The 18,851-nt window shown below is 46.7% G+C and overlaps 1 protein-coding gene across 1 annotated transcript; it reads left to right on the top strand.

Annotated features, from left to right (window-relative positions):
• The first annotated feature begins 514 nt into the window (after positions 1 to 514).
• On the top strand, positions 515 to 7,730 carry MED8 (mediator complex subunit 8). The gene is made up of 6 exons (XM_010143032.1): positions 515 to 629; positions 1,668 to 1,812; positions 2,479 to 2,619; positions 3,036 to 3,117; positions 4,127 to 4,375; positions 7,261 to 7,730. Exons 2-6 carry the CDS (start codon positions 1,810 to 1,812, stop codon positions 7,323 to 7,325), a joined length of 540 nt encoding a protein of 179 aa, XP_010141334.1. The 5' UTR covers positions 515 to 629; positions 1,668 to 1,809; the 3' UTR covers positions 7,326 to 7,730.
• The last annotated feature ends 11,121 nt before the right edge of the window (positions 7,731 to 18,851 follow it).

Raw genomic sequence — 18,851 nt, 5'->3', positions numbered from 1 at the left:
GCAGCCAGAAGTGGCACTTGGGCAGGAAGAATGAGGTGAAGGGCAGAAATTGGAGTCTTTAGGCCATGGACTCGATACTCATTTTACAAAGAGCTGTTTAGATGAGGACATCACTGTGTCCACATCTGCTGTGTGAAAAAGTTGAGGGAATGCTAATCTACTTTGAGCTGGGTTAGCTTAGATGGCTCACAAAGGTGGCATCAGCTTTGATGACTTTGCCTGATGTGGTAAAAAGCAAATATAAGTGGTAATGTCTTCACTACACTCATCTGGATCTTAAAGAGGACAGCTAGCCAGGGGTTTGTCTCAGGACAAGTCTCTTGTCTAAGTGTTCCAACCCAAGGGAAGGGATCAGTGTGAAACCATAGGATTTTTATCTCAAGTCTCTGTTTGCTTCCCCTGAAAAGGAGGCTCTCTGCAAGAGAGATTGGACTGTGGATCCATGGACTATGGAAGGTGTTAAGCTTTGTCCTCATCCCTTGTCTTTCATGTGGTTTTTTTTTTTTTTAGAGAGAAGAGAAGCAGCTGGAGCTGACCCTGGAGGCGCTGATCAGTCAGGTGGCTGACCTGAAGAACTCCTTGGTCAGTTTTATCTACAAGCTGGAGAATGAGTACGACAGACTGACATGGTAAGGCATCTCACAGAACTGGGGGCACTGTCGATCACTGCTGAAGCTGTTCCAAAGGACCACGAAGCATAATTAAAAACCACCAGCCTATTGTCAGTAGGCTTAAATTTGCTTTTCACATTTCTGCTGGAGGAACCACTACATGTCTTCCACCAAAAGAACAGCTGAAATCCATCGGTGTCATGCTGTATAGTAATAAAATCAAGCTAACAGCTTTTAATCTAGATGCTTTATGAGAACTAGATTTGCATCTGCAGTGACTCGAAGCTTCTCGGACAAAATGCCTTAGAGACCCACACAAACTATAGAATGAGCAGTAGTTCTTGCTGCATTTTTGACCTTTCTGGCTTTTTCTGGCTCTGGTATAAACTGAGTTCTTGTATTCTGCTGGTTCTGCATATTTTACTGGACAGTTTGAGAGACTTGCAAGGTGGCATTCTCTTCCTGATGAAGCATAAAGATGTTATAGCTTCAGCTTAATAAACTGCACAGTATCTTAGACAGTGTCTGCCACTGCAGCAAAGCTTCACAGGCAGCTGGCATTCATAGTTAATGCTGCAGAAGGCAGGAGAGGTGATAAATCCCCCTGAGAGAGCAAGCTGAAAGGGACCTCTTTGTCTAGATTATTGGTTAGTTTGCTTCATGACTGTTTAGTCTCATAAATATGTCTCTCCTGGCTGTATTGCTTAGGAGTTAAATTGCTTCTCAGACCTTGCTCTATAATTGCACTGGGAGAGTTAGTGATAAGGAAAGCATTGCTTCTGTGTGCGCTACTGAAATCCCAAGCAACTGCCGCTTCCAGTGGTATGGCTTGTAATGTCCTGCAGCTATTTGCAGCTTTTGAGCTATTTGCAGAAGGGACTGGGGTTTGTCCACACCTACACGTTCAGCCCAAGGTTTTACCGCTTACTGTCTTGTGTAGTCCTATTTGAGGAGCAGTAGTGTTATTTCCTCACTTCTCAGCTGTTTGAGTGAAAAAAAGAAAAGCCATCTGTGGCACCCCTTTCCATGTTCTATCCTCTTTCTTTGCTTTCCCAGGCCTTCAGTTCTGGACAGCTTTGCATTGCTCTCAGGGCAGCTGAACACCTTGAATAAAGTGCTGAAGCATGAGAAGACCCCACTGTTGCGAAACCAGGTTATCATACCCCTAGTGCTGTCTCCAGACCGCGATGAGGAGATCATGGTAAGAAACCTCCCACTGAGTGTTGGCCCTGGAATATCAGAAAGTGCTTGTGTATCTGCTCCAGCTTGCCATTCCTTGTGCTTGGCATTACTCAGCTCTGGGTGTAGAGAAAGAAAAGGTGATGAGTAGTTTTGCCTGGGAGCTGCTTTTCTGGGGGGCTTTCACCTACAAACACTTGCACTGGATAGACCTTACAGGAGGTGTTCTTGTTCATAAATATGTTATTTTCATGATGTTGAGGCTGAAGGAGATAGTGCCTTGTGTACAGGAGAGATCTCCTTGCAAGCTCCTGGTTTCCTCTGACATAGTTGTATCGTTTCTGTCAGACATCTGCATCTGATCTGACCAATACAGGTTGTGTTACAGAACCTCCAGCGTGCACTGGCAACATTTATTCTCTGCTTGAGTGAGAAAACATTTCAACTGACCGTGGCCATGCTGGTGGAATTGCACTACAGACCCCCATGGGTTGCTCTCACTAAACAGGCACTAAACAGTGCAAATTTCTAGACAAATTCTTAAACTTCCTGATGTTCCCCAGATCAAGGTTTCTCTGCAGTATGCTACTGTCTTTGCTCCAGCACCATGGCCTGTGCTTGGTCTTTTGCTGTCTGAGTGCTGGGCTGGAGGAGGAGGCTCTGAGTGTGGCTTGTCCAACTATTGCAGCGGCAGACAGAGGGGCGTGTGCCCGTGTTCAGCCATGAGGTAGTGCCTGACCATCTTCGAACCAAGCCTGACCCTGAGGTGGAGGAGCAGGAGAAGCAGCTGATCACAGATGCAGCTCGAATTAGCCCTGATGTGGCACAGGTAGGTGAAGAGTTTTATCCCCCTGCCTCTTAGTCCTGGGGCACAAAGATGTCCTTTAACTCTGCTTCTTTCACCCTTCCACCTGACATTTTTCTTATTTGCTGTGTCCTTTTCTGTCTGAGATTCCTCCAGCTGGCCCTAGCTGAGGCTTGATTTCATCCACAGTTTCACAAATGAAGGGTATCCAGCCCGCCAGCTGTTCACAGGAGGTGTCATCAGACCAGTCAGAGAAAGATGAAGGCTGTCCCATCCCCATAGTGCCCTCCTGCATGCATTAGCACTGGGCTCTCTAGGCTCTACTACCAAAATGCTTATGTTTGAGAACATAAAGGGAAGAGAAAGCTTGTTTGGTTACCTTGCTGACTTGTACTGAGTTGGAGGTGACCTGGTGGTTTCTGATGGTTTTCATTTTGCAGAAACAGATCCAAAGTCTGAACAAAATGTGCTCAAATCTGCTGGAGAAAATCAGTAAGGAGGAGCGTGAATCTGAAAGTGGAGGTATGTAGCCTCTGGTGGAAGGAGGTGGAAGTGGGGTACAGGGTCCAAGCAGCAAGCTTGAGAGAGTATTGGCAAAATAAGTAAATCAGAGAGACAGAAGCATGGGAAGTGCACGGATTAAAGCATTCCAGACTGGCTGTCCTAGAGTTCCCTAATTTGAAAAGGTGTCCTATGGGTGCGATATGTCCTGCTTGTGTGACCTGTGCATGGCAGGAAGGTCACTCCAACCCATTGCCATATCCCCCTTTGAGGAGGTCGTACTTATTTATGACGAAAACATTCCAATCAACGTGGATTAATAAAAATAGCTGTGAAAATGCAGCGGCAGTGAATGGGAAGCCTCTCAGCTGTGTCCTGAATGAGTCCACAATCTGTTGGCAGGCTTTTGTGTGATGTCCTCTAGATGATGGCTGCTTCAGACTCATGGTCAACCTTTTCTGGCTCTGACTGGTGCTGGACATCCTTATGTTACTGGTCTCTGCCATCAGCTGTTCACTATTCCTGGGAGTGCTGTGCACAACTCTCAAGGGTAGTGGGGGTTTTTTTGGTCATCTTTGACACAAACATAGTGTAAGCGAGGACCCCAGCATGGGTTCTGTCTGGGTTCTGGGATTCATAGTGTAACTGGCCAAGTGTGTGGTAGAAAAACTTGCAAACACCGTCCATGCTGCTCATGAGCCTCCAGAAGGGGATGTTGCCATTGTTTAGCTAAACCCCAGCACTTGTTTCCTGCCATAGGATTCAGCATGGAGGAGCATGGAGGAGTTGGCTTCCTCTGTTCTCCTTCCCTGAGTAGCATATGCCCTGCTCTCAGTGGAGAAGCTCTTGAATTGCCACTGTCCCTGGATTTTACAGCTTCTTTGACCCTGCTGAGACTCTTGTAGGAAATCTTGTTAGAAGTTGATCTCTATTACTTGCACCAGAAGGCAGAAAAGTACATTCAGAACCAGCTATGCTACTTTTTAGGCTTGGTTGCTAAAATGATCCAAAATCAATTCTTTTTCTACAGGTTTACGACAGAACAAGCAGACTTTCAACCCTGCAGATACCAATGCATTGGTAGCAGCTGTGGCCTTCGGGAAAGGACTGTCAAACCGGAGACCGCCCGGCTCCGGAGGATCTGTCCAGTCAGGCCAGCCTGGAGCTGGTACCATCATTGCCGGTGCTTCAGGCATGCAGCAGGTTCCAATGTCAGGTGCACCAGCTCAGCAGCAGCCAATGCTGGCAGGAGTGCAGATGGCACAAACAGGACAGCCAGGTAAATACGTTGCATATCTGAGAGCAATTGAAATGCAGGGAGCAAGAAAGGCAAATGCAGATGCAGAGATTCTTCCTGGGTCACCTTTTAGATATAACCAAGTAAGAAGTTCCATTCTGGCCTAAGTAATGTGAGTCAGGTTTTAACAGTGGAGTAATACCTGCTTAAAATTGGCTCAGAGGTTGAAATGGATCCCAGCCATCCAGCTTCAGCTTCTTAACTCAGACTGCAACACCATTTTAGTAACAGACTTAGTGAACACAGGAATCAATACGGAGGGAGATCGCAGGGTGGTTTCGCAGGGATCTATGCTGGGAGTTCTGCTGTCAAATTTAAGAGGAAAAATTTTATGATAATGAGTTATTTAAGGTAAGAAGAAAACCCAAAAGCTGTCTGCAAAGAGGTGCAGAAGGATTCCATATACCAAATATACCATTTAATAATAGTAGATTACATTTGTGTTAAAGTGAAACACATAAGCACAGCAATTTGACTTTTACATGGCCAGCACCTGGACTCTAACCTAGTTACTTGTATTTGTATAAATCCATTGGGCACCCACACCTGCAATATTATGTGCAGTTCTGATCTCTTCTCTGCTACTGGGGATAGCTTTGGGGTAGGGAGAAGGAAGTATGGAAGCCTATAAAATACCCAGTTATATACAGCAGGTGAATGGGGAATGATTGTCCACTGTTTTCCATGATACAGAAGGATCAGTGAAAGTGCACCAGTTAAAATATTGGCTTGTAAATTCAAAACAAAAGGGAGAAACTTTTCTGAATACTAAGTAATTACACTGTAGAGCTCATTGCCAAGTGTGTAATAGGTAGATAAAGTTTATATAAGATGGTAAAGTAAGTAAGTAGGTAAATTTCTGGATAAAAATTCAGTCTACTGCTAATCCAGAAGATACCATCTCTGACCACAAGTTCCTAATCCACCATTTGTTAGAAGCTGAGGGGGTATTCTGCAGAGGTATCGCTGCAGGCTCTCCCTGTTCTGGTATTCCTCCTTAAATGTCCCCTGCTGTCATGAATGCGTTTGTACTGTCATTCTTATGTTCACATTAATTGAGATTTTGGGTACCAGATATCCAAACTGGTGTTTTCTTACAATGTGTAATGACTGTTATTCAGAAATTAACTTGAGTAACAATATTAATCCTAAGTTAATCCTGTATTTATGTAAGAGTTAGAAAGTAATTTCCATCACAGTATGGAAACAAAGGTGGCCCCTGTGATTTCTGGCTGCATGCACTGTCTCCAGGATGGGAAGACAGCTGTACATCAAGCGGAGTGTGCTGGTGAGAAGAGCATTCGTCCAGCCTGTGTTGCTGAGTAGTTCCCTTTTGATAAGAACATCTATACTGGGTTTTGCCAAAGGTCAGTCCCACCACCCTGCTTAGTGCCTGCTTAGCACTATCCTGACAGTGCCCATAGCTAACGCTGGAAGAATATAACAACTAAGTACATCCTGACAGCAGCTATTGTTTAGGGATTTTAAGCCAGAATTTGGTTTGAGACCAGTGGATTTAGCAGCCATCAATTTCTGCATTTCCTTTTTTAATTACAGTTTTGACTTCTACAACAGCTATGGCAATATGTTCTATCCTATTTATGTTTAAATTTATTGCCTGATAATTTTATTGCATGTTTCCTTTTTACCCATGTTGTAAGAAACTGTGAATAATCATTCCTCCGTTACTTTATCCATACTAGTTTTCATTTTTTGGAAGACTGATATGTCCTCCTCCCTTTGTCCATCTTTTTCTTTGGTTTTTTGCCCAGCTAATAAGTCCTATTCTATTTAATGTGTCTTTGTGTGAAAATTATAATATGTCTTGGACCATCTTTGTCACCTTACCTGCACGGTTTTTGTTTGTTTTCAAGACTGGGAACACCAGCACTGCTCACAGTATTTCAGACATGGGTGACCCATAGAGTCCAGTTCACTTTTGGAGTAAAACCTCACAGGATTTGTCTACTGATTGTTATCACTGAAGTGATATCAGGTTGCCTGCCAATTCATTGCAGGCAGTGACCCACTTTGGGGTCACTTTTGTTTAATAATGAAAGTTTAATAACCTTTATTCTTTTAGCTGTTTGTTCATCAAATTTTTCCTTGTCCTGCTGCACTAAAGTTTTAATTTTCAGAAGTTGCCCTTTTTATCTGTCCTAATTTGAACAGAAATTCCACTTTCTGAATGAGAGTTCTTTGAATATCCCTCTGTGTTGCCCTCTAATCACTATTTTTTTGTTTATTTTTCTGATCATCTTAGTTTTATCTAGCACTGTACAGTTATTGTAATCTAGGACCATGTCCTTGAACACACTCCCATTTGTGACTGGTATCAGCAAAGAGTGATAATGCTCAAGAGGTAGATGTGATTAAGAGAAATTAAGAGATCTGAGAGAGGCTTAGAAATTTAAATATACGTCCTGACTATAAATAGTGCAACATGGAAGGGGATACAGGTTCTTGTGTTTGCCTCTGAAATGGAAGTGGAGATCAGTCTGGGCAGTTCTGAGTGCTGCTGCCAGCAACTTCTATGAGACTGAACAAGACCCGCACTCCTCTAAGAGCCTCGTGACAAAGAGAAAGGCTTATTTAAAATGGAATAAGGGTGGAATTTGAGGGGATAGTAGGAGGACGCAGGAACTGTCAAGCAGATTTCTCAACAGAGACAGGTGCTAATTTGTAGAAGAGATTATGTTAGGTCAGAAGCTGGAAGATGCTGTTGGCAGGTAAGCCTAGTGCACTCTCTGGAGCGGAACAGGACAAGCCCAGACAGGGTTGTTGGAAGACTTCATTGCTCCTGAGCAAACATCCTCTCATAGAGCAAATTTTGCACTGCTTTTTCTTTTTCTGTTTTCTCTCTCCAGGAAAAATGCCAAGTGGCATAAAAACAAACATCAAATCTGCCTCAATGCATCCATATCAGAGATGAGTTGAGATGAACCAGACCCAGGGAACAGCAGTAACCAGCATTGTTCCTGCTGCAGCCACCACACCTCGATTCCTTCTAGGACTTCCAATTCCCGTCACATATCCAACACGGCATATCCAGGGAGATAGGGCCTATGAGGCCCTTCCCTGGGTTTTATTTAGTGCTGGGTGGCCTTTGTGTTGCTGCTAGTGGCCATGTCTCCTGGACACAAGTACTTCTCTGTTCAGTCAGAGCAAAGGACTTTGGTTCTGCTATTGATCCCATCTTCTTCAGGTCTGGCCTGGAGGACAACTACCCTTTCTTGATCAAGAACCTGAATTGCTGCATGGAGTACTCTGCTTCTTGTTTCTGCATGTTCACTCGGGGTGTTCTTTCTTTACTCTCTGTCATTGAATAAAGACCTTGCATGCAAGCTGTGAGACACTGGTGTCCATCTCTCTGGTCATAAGGATTCTCATCTCCCTTTGGGTAAGGCTACAGAGCAGCTCCAGTCTGAAGTACACAGAAAATGCTGGAGGCTGAGTGCTGGAGCTGCAGGCTTATGTGGAAAGAAGTGTTAAAAAGTGAGTCAGCAGGGTACAAATGTAAGCAGTAAATATCTTGTTCATTGTAAACCCATTATGACTGTTCTCCAGAAAGCAAAATACTGGGAAAGACTGTGACAAGGGCCACAGGAATAAGGCGGCATTTGAGGAAGAGAAGCACAGAGCTTTTGTGTTCTGATGCTGCTGCAAATCCCACCTGGATCTGATTTCACTTCTATAGTTCTCTACTTCTGTGTTTCCTATAAAGTTTCTTAGGTACGTCAGGATTGCTTCGTCACTTCAGAGAGGTAATTCACTCTGCTCAGGACTGTGGCTCCTCTGAATCGGCCAGGCTGTGAGGTCCAGCCCGTTCCACTTTGGAACTGAGCATCACATAGCCAGCCATGTTACACTTTCTGCCCTTGAGCTGTAACATGCAAACTGCCTAATTAAAAATTCCTCTGAGAATAAAGGGTGAGGACACATCCCACAAAGCAGGTTAGTGTATACAGCACTATCCTAAAGACAACTGTTGCATCTCTCGCTCTTGCTTGGACTTCCCCTTTGACTTGTGGTGAAAGCCAGCACTGTATTTTACTCAACAGCATCTGTCAGCAATCTTACGGGTGAGGAAATCTGCACTCAGCAGATGGAACCTGCAGCTGCTCCCGCACGGCTTGCCTCTGAGCTAATCAGGTCCAGCTCATTTATGGAGGCTGTGAGCCGTTCTCCCAAAACAAAATCTCACAAAGCTGTGACTAGGGCAGTTACTGACCCATCTTGATGTGTGGGCCCTTGAAAGGCACTGACCTGGGAGGTAGAAAGTTGAGCTGGAAGTACAATCAGCTGTTGCAGTAAGCAAAGCCACCCCGCTATGAATGCGTCCAGAGATGCGTCTTGCAATGGCACCAGCCCTGCCAGGCTGGTGGGATGGCTTTTCACTCCTAAAGAAGGTGGAGCTCCTGGCACTCCTCTGGGAGCTGGTGAGAAGGCAGGGGCGTGCTGCTGGCTCTGGTGCGAGGGTTTAGTGCAATGCCTGGAGCCTGATGGCAGGGGAGTCGGAGCCTGCAGGGCTATGGCCAGTGACAGGCTGAGCACTGCCGGATGGCTGTTCCCTGCTCCATCTCATGTCCCTGCTTTTGTCAGGAAGGAAGGCAGAAAACTGTCAAAGGAATGTGTGTCAGCTCCCTGCACTCGTCATCCATGGTGCCTCAGCTCTAGGATGCTGTTGCACTTCGTCCCGCCAGTCCATCTTCCTTATAAAGCTAAAATGTCTCAGTGCAGCAGTGCCAGGGTCAGCAGCTGGCAGGGGTGATTCGGGCAGCCTGGGACACAGGCTGAGCGTGGGTGCCGGAGACCCGTGCTGACCTGGCTCTCCTGAAAACAGCTCCAGTGGGGCAGGCCAGACCTTTCACACACTTGGCTGGGAGGAAGGGAAATACGCTCAGGGTTTTTTCCATAGATTATAGAGCCGGGGAGGCTGTCTTGGCTCGCCAGCCTAACTTCCTGCATGACACAGGCTGCCTTGAATTAGTTCTTCTGTAAATTAGAGGACTGTTGTCAAGAAAAAAGTTGATCTTGAACTGATAGTCTCTGCTACAGTGGCTGGTACGTTGTTCTAAAAGTTAGGGGCTTTTTTAGTCCCTTGTATTGAGACCGCATTTCTTTAATTCCCTTCAAGTCGCTGGATCTCAGCCAGGGAGTGAGCCCCCAAGGTGTTAGTCCCAGAGAGAGGAGTCGGATATTATGATGAAGCTTTCCTGATCCTTTTTTAACATAAACTGAACTGATGAAAGTCCCTTTTGCTTTAAGGCATATTTTCCGTTTTCCACTTCTTGGCTCACGTCCAAATCTTCTTATGCATCTGTGTCCTTTGGGACACTGGACTAGGACACACTATTCTAATTGTGGGAATGGGAATTTCAAATGCAGAGTGACTGTAACCTCTTATCCAGTCGCTGCCAGTGCTTGATTGTTTAAACAGGGAACAGGAACAAGCCTTTTACCCATAAAGTCACAGTGGAAATTTGTGGTCTGCTGCTTGTCGCTATGGCCTGCAAGTCCAACAGGGATTCACCATTCCCAGTGCACGGTGTCAGAATAAAAGCACAGCTCTGTTGGGTCAAGGCAAAGGCTCGACCCAACAGGCTCGGTCTGTGCTCCGCTGCTGTAGGGGCCATGCTGGCAATCAGGGGAAGCACACTCTCCCCACAGGCATGGGATGTGCTGCCATGCTGAGCACTTGGGGTTTTTTTCCTGTCTTGTGCGATCTCTTTTTGAACTGGTCTCTTCCTGGTGGGATACTTTCGGGAGGAAGGAGGCTCAGCCCCTGCAAGGCAGGCGCTGCAGGCAGTCTGGACCCCTGCTTGCCTGTGTGAGTGTGGTGGAGAGCACAGGCACCAGTTTATTCCGGTCCTCCAAGCTCCACCTCAGTATGAGTCAGGCTCTAGTGCAGAGGATGGACACTTTATGCCACGTGGCCCCACTGCAGCAGGGATCATGAGGGCTTCAGATGTGCCCCGGCTCCTAGGGCAGTGTGCTTTACCCGTCATGACTTTGTCTTCTTCCAGGTCTTCAGCTTTACTCTGTGCAGCACGCCCTGCTAGAAACACATCCTCGGTGCCGGTTCCCTGGGGAGCATCTCCTCTGCTGCCTTTCACTTGGCCAGGTCGCTGGTGCCCTTGTTCCTTGATTGCACAGGCTGCTGTACCAGCCAGCTTGCTCTCTGACGTTTAAGAGTAGACAGTTCCACAAAAATTACCATATTGATAGGTTTATTGTCTGTAATCCCTGATAGTTGGTGTTTGTATTTCTTTGCTTTAAGTCTTTATCTATTGATAAAGGTTTACATATCTTTCAGTCATTGTTTTGCATAGGATGACTATGGAATAGACACACCTGTTCACAAGGCCACCCTGTTTACTGTTTTAAAATGCTGGCATAACACCAGTTTGCTTGTTCTCCAGAGCTTCTGCAGGCTTCCTTGTCTCACTGAATGTCAGTGTTAAGTGTTTGGAATTTTTTTTTTTTAATTTAGAGATGCAGGTTACCCAGACTGCTGAGTTTTTAACATCTGCCATATGCAACTGTTGTTTAACATGCCCCTGAGTTACTGTTAGAGTGGAAAGCGTTTCACCCTCGTGACAGGAATGCTTCATCTGCCTTCCTCCCACATGCAGGAGTGAGATATTTATTGCCTTTCCTTCCTGCTCAGCTATCTGCAGTCCCACCGTTCTGTCTGCACCACGCATCCAGCTGTGCTGGGTGGTGCCCACAGCCTGTTCTGCTGTTGTCCTGGGCTGGCTCACCTCTGGAAGGCACGAAGCTCTGCATGGTGCCACCACTTCCCTGTATCTCTCTGAAAACATGACTCACATCTGCCGTGTGTTTGTTCTCTTGTCCCATCCCCAAGCAGAGATGTGTACACAGGTGTCTTTTGTTTAAAAAAGAAAAACATAACACTTTTGTTTGTTGTTTTTAACCAATACATCTTTTAAGCGGGTGTCATTAAGCCCATTAAGCCTTTACAGTGGAGGTGAAGTGTGTAAGGTGTGAGGGGAGACATGACCAAAAAGGTCAGCAAGGCAGCCGAGGGAGGGGAACATCTGCAGTTCTCCAGTCTCCATACTGCAGCTAGGGCAGGAAGGCAGGGTCTCAGCGTGGGCTGGGGGGCTGGTTTCCATTCTCCTGCTATGATGGGACCTTTCTGAAAGAAATATCTGGGTCCAAAGGGGAAGTATTCTGGTGGCTGGGTTGAGTGAGGGAGCCTGAGGACTTTTTTGTGCTGAGAACCAACACGATAGGGTGTGTGCTGCCAAACGGCAGTAAGCTAAGTTTTGCATCCACATTGTTCCAAAAGCAGCTTCACCTGCAGCTCGCAGAGGAGAGATGAACACTTGGAAACAGCAGCAGAATGTGCCTCTGAACTGGCCATTGGAAAGCTTGGAAACTGCTTGAAAGTCAAAGGCACAAATGTAGTGACGAAGTCTGAGTGGTGGAAACAGAAACCCCAGGTTGGCTCTCCGCTTTCCTCTGGGCTCCCTGCATGAGCCTGGTGGCCCCAGGAGAGCCAGAGCATGTCTCTGTGACAGCTGGTGACTACAAATGAATATACAGGCACTTTGGAAAAATCCCATGGCACTCCTCCTTCCAATCAAGTGCAACAAATCTTCATCTGTCCTAGCAGTAAGATGTTACTACTTTGTACCTCACGTAAATGCTGTGGTAGTAAAAGTACACACACGAGAGATTGGATGTTTGAATGTATTTGTAATATATGTCATAAAAATAGTTCAGGCTGAGTGACTTCACAGTTTATTTACTGCCCTAATGATACTGTAGCTCTCTAGCTGGATCCATGAACATTGCCCTGGTGGAAACCTGCACTTAGAAATTAATTAAACCTTCTGCAGTTTCCCTGGGGGTAACACTCTACATGAGGAAGCACATAAGGATAATGCAAAGTGTGCTGGCTGGCTCCTCTGAAGGAAAAGCTTTTGTCTTTGTTTTGTTTTGGTGTGTGTTTTTTAAAGGAAGGAAATTGCTGCATGTTTTTTTCTGAGACACATATTTTCCAAAGCTGGGGAATTGAGAGCCGTGGTTCCTGCATCAGCTATCTCGTCACTGCTGCTCAGATTCTGTCACTGATTTACTCGCTTGCTGTAAGGCTTCTCTGTTAGCTACTCCCATGTCCATGCAGTTTCTCTGCTGAATTAGCAGAGGTGCTGAGGTCCACTTGACATGGCAGCTCCTTTCCCCTGAGTAAAGACTACGCCCCAGGTGCTTTTGCATTATTTTTTTCACTGAGTGTTTGCTGGCTGTGCTTTGGGCCAAAGGGGCATCATTTCTCTCTGTAAGTGTTATTTTGAAGCTTTTGTATTGTATATTGTAGCATTTCCCAGGATGTTCCTCTTCTGAATCCAGACTTTCCCCTTCTGTGCCTATTGCCTTGGTGGGACATGTCTGCCTCCCACTGCCATGTGCCAGTCCTGGGCTCTACCTGCTCTGGCATGCAGCACGGAGGTGTGCTGCTCCTGTGGGAACTGGGCTTTGAAGTGTGAGGTGCATGTTTATGTGGAGTTTATTTTCGGTACTGATGAAGTACTGAAGTCAGGGTCCTGCTGTGTGGATTGGGAGAGATGGCTCTTGTCTCCTGCTCTGCTGCAGCAGCATGGTGGGACTTCAAAGCACTGCCTAAAGAGCTAATGGCAGTAGCTAATGCTAATCCCCTCCTGAGAAATGCGTTCTGGGTAAGTGGGGCCGAGGAGCCATAATTTTGGCTGTCTGATTTTTGTATATTCAGGTTCCCGTGGGCATTGCAGTGATAGAAACAGCCACAGTCATCATCATCATCGTAGCACAGCCTGTTTTGCTCCAGTCAGCGGAACAATGCACCAGGTCATGGCTCAGCTGCATGGGGCTCTGGGCAAGCACACGTTATGCGCGGCCCCACACCATGGAGTCAGGGCTGGGCAGGGAGCTGGGCAGCACGGGTCTACGGGCAGGAGGAGCCAGGTAGCAGGACCTCCAGTCCTGGGCTGCCGAAGCCCCGCAGCAGCTGCTGAGCCAGAAAAGCCTCTGTGGGTGCATCCACCGTCACTCTTAACTGTTTGTGTACACATACATAGGGAATAAAAACAAAAAAGAATTAATAGGAATGCTCCAGCCCACGTTTTGAGCACACTGTCCTTCGCTTCTCCATGTCCTGTGCTCCCTGCTGTGTCTTGCTGGAGCTCGAGTGCAAGATGCTTGTCCCCATACAAGTACAGACCTGAGGGCACCCAAGGCGGCTTGTGATGTTCACCAGCAACAACACTTTTTGGAGAGGTGAGTATTTGCAGAAAGGAGGCTGCTACATTCTCTGCCCACTATCTCAGTGCAGTTTACCTCATATCTCTGTTTCCCTCCTGGTTATATCAGTCCCTTCAAGGGAGGATGGTTGCTTCTGGCTATCAGTGAGAAACACTGCAACTTCTCACTGTGGGAGCTGCCCCACTGCTGCTCTCTCCTGCCTCCCTGTCCCTTGGACCTGCCAGGCAGACACAGGAGCCCACAGCAGGACCTGCCATGAGTTCTCTTATCCCTCAATTTCCTTTTCCTTCCTCCCACTGTGGGTCTGAGTGCATGCACTGTGCTGCTGACTGCACCTGTGGAGCACCTCAAAAGCAGAGAAGATGCCAGGGAGGCTGGAGAGGTCTGCAGCAACTGGGGAGCAGGCAGCGTCCCCTGCCAGCCTGCAGCCTGAATGGGCAGGCAAAGCCCAGCCCCGGCTGGAGCTGAAACACGGCCTCATTTCACAGCAAAACAATCCCTCTTTGTGTGGCCCGTTCTCCCAGAACAATCCTTTGCTCTGACAATGTCCTTTCTGTGGCTGAGTCCCTGCAGAACAACCAGCAGCATGCTCAGCCTGGCAGTTTGCACCAGCGCCTGCCCACACTCCAGCTGCCCCATGGTCAAGGTGCAGCACTGAGACTCCTAGCCTGGGCAGCCTCTGCTCAGGACTGAGTGACTGCTTCAGATCGAGGCAAACTCCTCTCCAGAAAGTCTCCAACAAAGCCTGGAGCACTTGGGAGGGTTTTTTCTTCTGGCTTTGTTCGCTTCACAGAGCTGCACGGTGCTGCTGCACCGCACATTAGGAGAGCAGCCCTGGGACGCAGTTGTGGAGTGTGACATGTGAGTGTCAAGTCACCAAATCTGACTGTAAACCCAACTGCTTGTGGGGGGGTGGAGAAGTCACCTGGCTTTGCCAAGCTGCTCTCTCAGACTCCAGGCAGTCTGAGACAGGTTGCTGGAGCTGATCAGCTCCCAAAGACTCTAAATCACAGAGGTAAAATAGCATCAGATGAAAATCAATATTCTGGGGATGTGCAGGACCAGGTCTTTCCAGTCACTGGCATTTTCTCCCTTTGGGAAAATGTGCCCGTGAGACAGTCTTGAAAGCTCCCTCAGAAGGGGCAGTTTTCAGGTTTCTCATTATGAGAGACAGAGATCACAGAACTGCTGTGATCTTCTGCGGTGGCACACTGCATGTGGGTAGTCACAAACTGGTGATGAAGGACTCCTGTTGAGCTCCATCTATGAAAGCCCCCAAACCTCCTGACCCTTTTCAGCCTCCCACCAGTCCATTCCGGTCCTTGATCTGGCCCGGTTGTGCCTGCTGCCATGCAGAGGCACCAAAGAATTGACTTCTCCAGTCTTTTAGACTCCTTGGGCACCTTGCTCTGGCAATGGCTCTGCTGTCTGTTCCCCACCCAGGATTTGTGTGGATTTGGAACAAGCACCATTATTCCATGAGGTTATCTTATAGGCCACAGGAACAAATGGGGATGCTTTAGTAGGTCCAGCGTGGGCTGAGACTTCTGGCATGCCTGTGGAGGACCCCAGGGTGTGTGTCATGCATTGCTGGGGTGATGTTTCCAGCCTGTGGAGGTGCATGTTTGGTCTCGGGCCAGAGAGGCTGCTGGCTTTTATGCAGCTGATAAAGAATTCTTATCCCAGAAGGAAACTGCAGTCATGCGTGCTGCCCACCCCACTGTCAGGCAAAGTCCAGCAATTAAACACACCAGGGTGAAAGTCTGCCATCAAAGCATCTGTGCTCCAGCACACCACCATGGTGCCTGCAAGCTTCCGGATGATGCTTCCACCTTCCCTTCTATCTGACATTATGCCTTTTTCCAGGTGATCTTTTAAAGTAAAACTACAGCATCATGTTACAGCCGGGATTTCAGTGGGGCGATTTTAAGCCTGCTGGCTACAGAAATGTTGTGAGTTGTTTTCTGGTAGCTTGAGGGGTTTCTAGAGATTTGGATTCCGGAACTGAAGGTATTTCTTCCGGAAGTGAAGGGGAAGAGGGCAACCCTGACAGCAATGGGGTAATCAGTCTTTACTGGCAGGGTGATGTAATCAGCATAAATAACAGGCAAAAGTTTGCACAAGACGAGTCAGTTAATGTTGATACCAACTGTGGAAGGAGGCAGCACATCAGCCTGAGCTTAGCAAAGCATGTGTGCTCAGCCGTGGCCTATCTCCCATCTCCATTCACTGAAATCAAAGATTGACATTATGGCATTTAATGTTCCTTCAGGTTTCAAGAAGTGTCATCTGTCTCCACTTTTAGTGGCTTTGAAAGCCTTGTTTTACTCTCTCAGTATGGACAGAGGTGGTGTAGGAGTATTTCTTGGATGTTTTGTGGTTGCCAGTGTAACCAACTTATCATTTTTTGTCATGGAGTCACAGCAATGATGTGTGTGGTTGATAGCACTTTAGGGTCCAGCCTCAGGGGAAAGGGAGAAAGGTTAAAGAACATGAGAGAGCCAATTTACATTCAGTGGTTTTACCTGACCACATGCAAAATTGCTGGCTTTTCAGGATTCAGATGAAAAGGATGGGAGGATCTGGAAACTGTCTTTTCACTCCTCAAGTGTAATAAGATAGGCGGATTTGCTATCTGTGTATGTGAAATACATTACTGAAAAATTACAGGGCCAAGTGCGTGAGTTTAATTTAATTAAATTAATTTGGTCTTTTTATTATCTAGATTTTTCAAGTTAAATAATATCAATGGTTTTGCCACGTGAAAAGCTCATGATTCTATTTTTCAGTATTTTGTAAAAAAAGTCATAGTTATAAATTCGGTGAATTCAACAGAAATATTCAGAGAATACAAACTTACTATATAAACCAGTCATGATCAAAAAGATATTTTAGTTCCTCAGAAAGTTAGGATTTTGAGAATTTCTACCTCTGTCAGAAAAACTGAGAAATGGCACCTGAAGGGGCTGAAAACCCCCTTTTCCCCACCCAGCTGCACGGTGATCCTAAGCCACTCTTCCAGCCTGGCACCAGAAAAGGTGTAAACAGAGAGGAACTGCACCAGCATCTCTCATCACATGCAGAAGATATTATTATGAGTCCCTAAGGTCATAACCTTTCATCGAACATCATTCCTTCTTCATTGCTCAGTTCCTCCAGACCTCCTCACCTGATAGCTGGATAATCCTCTGCACTGATGAGGGCTTCCATCTTTGTGCCTTCATCAAGATACCTTAGTGCACAGAGCAACGAGGAGAAAGAGGCACACGTGGCTCTGCAAGAAGTGAGAAAGCAGAAGACAAGGACTGCTGGAGGGAACAATGGAAAGGAGGAGTGCACTCACACCCACCTCCATCTCATCAGATTTCCGTGTTGAGAAGGATCAGCAGGATCCACACGAGAGCTACAGTGGAAGTGGTGTGTTGTTCTCCAGGATAAGCAACAGAGGAAGAAGCTTAAGTTCTCCCAAACTGAAGCCTGGGACATCCAAGGCTGCTGTGAGCAAGAGCGCAACAGCCAAGTTGTTTCCTGAATTGCAGCTGGAGAGTTACTGACGTGGTAGGGCTTTGCCAGCTTGCAGGAGTTGCTAGTGCAGGAAGGGCACCTTTGTGCAGGCGTGTGACGTGATCATCTCTGGTTCTGCAGTCCAGATTGCAGTCAGAGCTACATCCTTGGCTGGCTGCAAACGGCTTCTTTTCCAGAGTTCAGAGGCAGGATTCAAGATGGAAGGAGATTATTCATCTATAAAAGCTGTCCTCCAGACACTTTGGAAACATCCAGCTGTACATAACCGGTCACTCTGACCTTGTCTCCCTCACCTTCACCTCCCTTATTTTTGAGGGATTTTCTTTGCCACATGTGCTCATGCTTCCCTGCTTCCAAAGAGCAGAAATCCAGACCCACAATATGCAGCAAATTAGTCAAGTCCCTTCTGGAGTCCCGAAGGGTTAGGAGGGGACTCTGCAACACCCCTCCAGCCAGCTGTAACTAGGCCAGCACTGCACCAGATCCACTCACCCACAGCCAGGGTGCTCTGGCAGACCAGAGTCCTCACGCCAGCTGGAGCTCCCACTCAGGCTGCTTCAGCTCTGGGGAGGCAGTGTAAAGGGGGAACACCAAGGAACTGCAGAGACCTGCTGAGCGTGAGAAGCAAAAAAGGCAGACATACAGACAAAGGTAACCCATCAGAGCAAGTGAGCATGAAAAGAAACAATAGCTAATAGAGGAGAAGAAATGGAAAAAATATGTTTAAGGTGTTGGAGAACTAAGGAGAGAAACAGAAGATGCAGTAGGAAGGGAAAGCTAAAGAGCAAATACAACACAGAAATAATGGTGGAGACACCTGATGCAACAGGAAAGTAGAGTCCAGGACTGAGGAAGAAGAGAAAGAAATTGCATTCAGAGCAGAAGAGAGTGACCTGGAAATTTATTCCAATAGCAGGAAGAGGCTGTGATATGCAATTTGGTGCTCATTGTTAGAGCCTGACAAGCCTGCCAGCAAGGGTGGATACGGAGGAGAGAAGGAATGCTTGGAGAAAGCTATGAGATACCGGATACAAGGTGGAAAAGTATCTGGTAGGGTGTGTGATGTAATCCACTGGCGATGTCTCATTTCATGACAAACAACATAGCAGGATTTACACTGAATTAGACCATGACTCAACTAAAAATAGAGCAATGCTGCAAAATAAAAGGACGGCAAAAATTAAGTGAAAAATAGCAAACAAGACTGATGCCTATACTTCACAAGGGAGAAAGAGGGACCCAGAAAGCTGCAGGCCTGCCAGTCTGATGCTAGGAGTATTCGGTTAAGGAGTAACGCAGCACGTGGACAAGAAGGGGAAAGTGGGATAAAATACAGTCTATTTTATGTCTGTCTATCCTGATAGTTAGAAAAACCTTTCTATAAAGCTATAGGCTATGTTTGGACTCCAGGGGAGCAATTGGGAACCTTGGGGCCAATTAGGAACCTCCACAGATATCAGGGCAGGAATGAGCACAGGAAATTCATGTGGGAAGGAATGGTTAATGACAAGACGAAAGCAGAGACTGGTGAAAGAGAACATATCTGGACACACAGAAGGTTACTACTGAGGTATTTTGTGGATACTGATATCCTTAAGGACTGGCACAAAGTATTAGATGTGATCTGATGAAGTCAGAATGTTGTGGTGCATTGGCACTGTAGGGA

Source organism: Buceros rhinoceros, unplaced genomic scaffold, assembly GCF_000710305.1.
Source record: "Buceros rhinoceros silvestris isolate BGI_N320 unplaced genomic scaffold, ASM71030v1 scaffold38409, whole genome shotgun sequence".
Lineage (NCBI taxonomy): Eukaryota > Metazoa > Chordata > Aves > Bucerotiformes > Bucerotidae > Buceros > Buceros rhinoceros.
The sequence above is the reverse complement of the archived record's forward strand: the minus strand, read 5'-3'. Positions and strand labels throughout refer to the sequence as shown.

What these genes read in the sequence shown, in the direction of transcription:
- MED8 (XM_010143032.1), top strand. An exon ending in TTAGCCCTGATGTGGCACAG is followed by an intron (nt 2,620 to 3,035) that starts GTAGGTGAAGAG and finishes TTCATTTTGCAG; the next exon opens with AAACAGATCCAAAGTCTGAA. An exon ending in GCGTGAATCTGAAAGTGGAG is followed by an intron (nt 3,118 to 4,126) that starts GTATGTAGCCTC and finishes CTTTTTCTACAG; the next exon opens with GTTTACGACAGAACAAGCAG.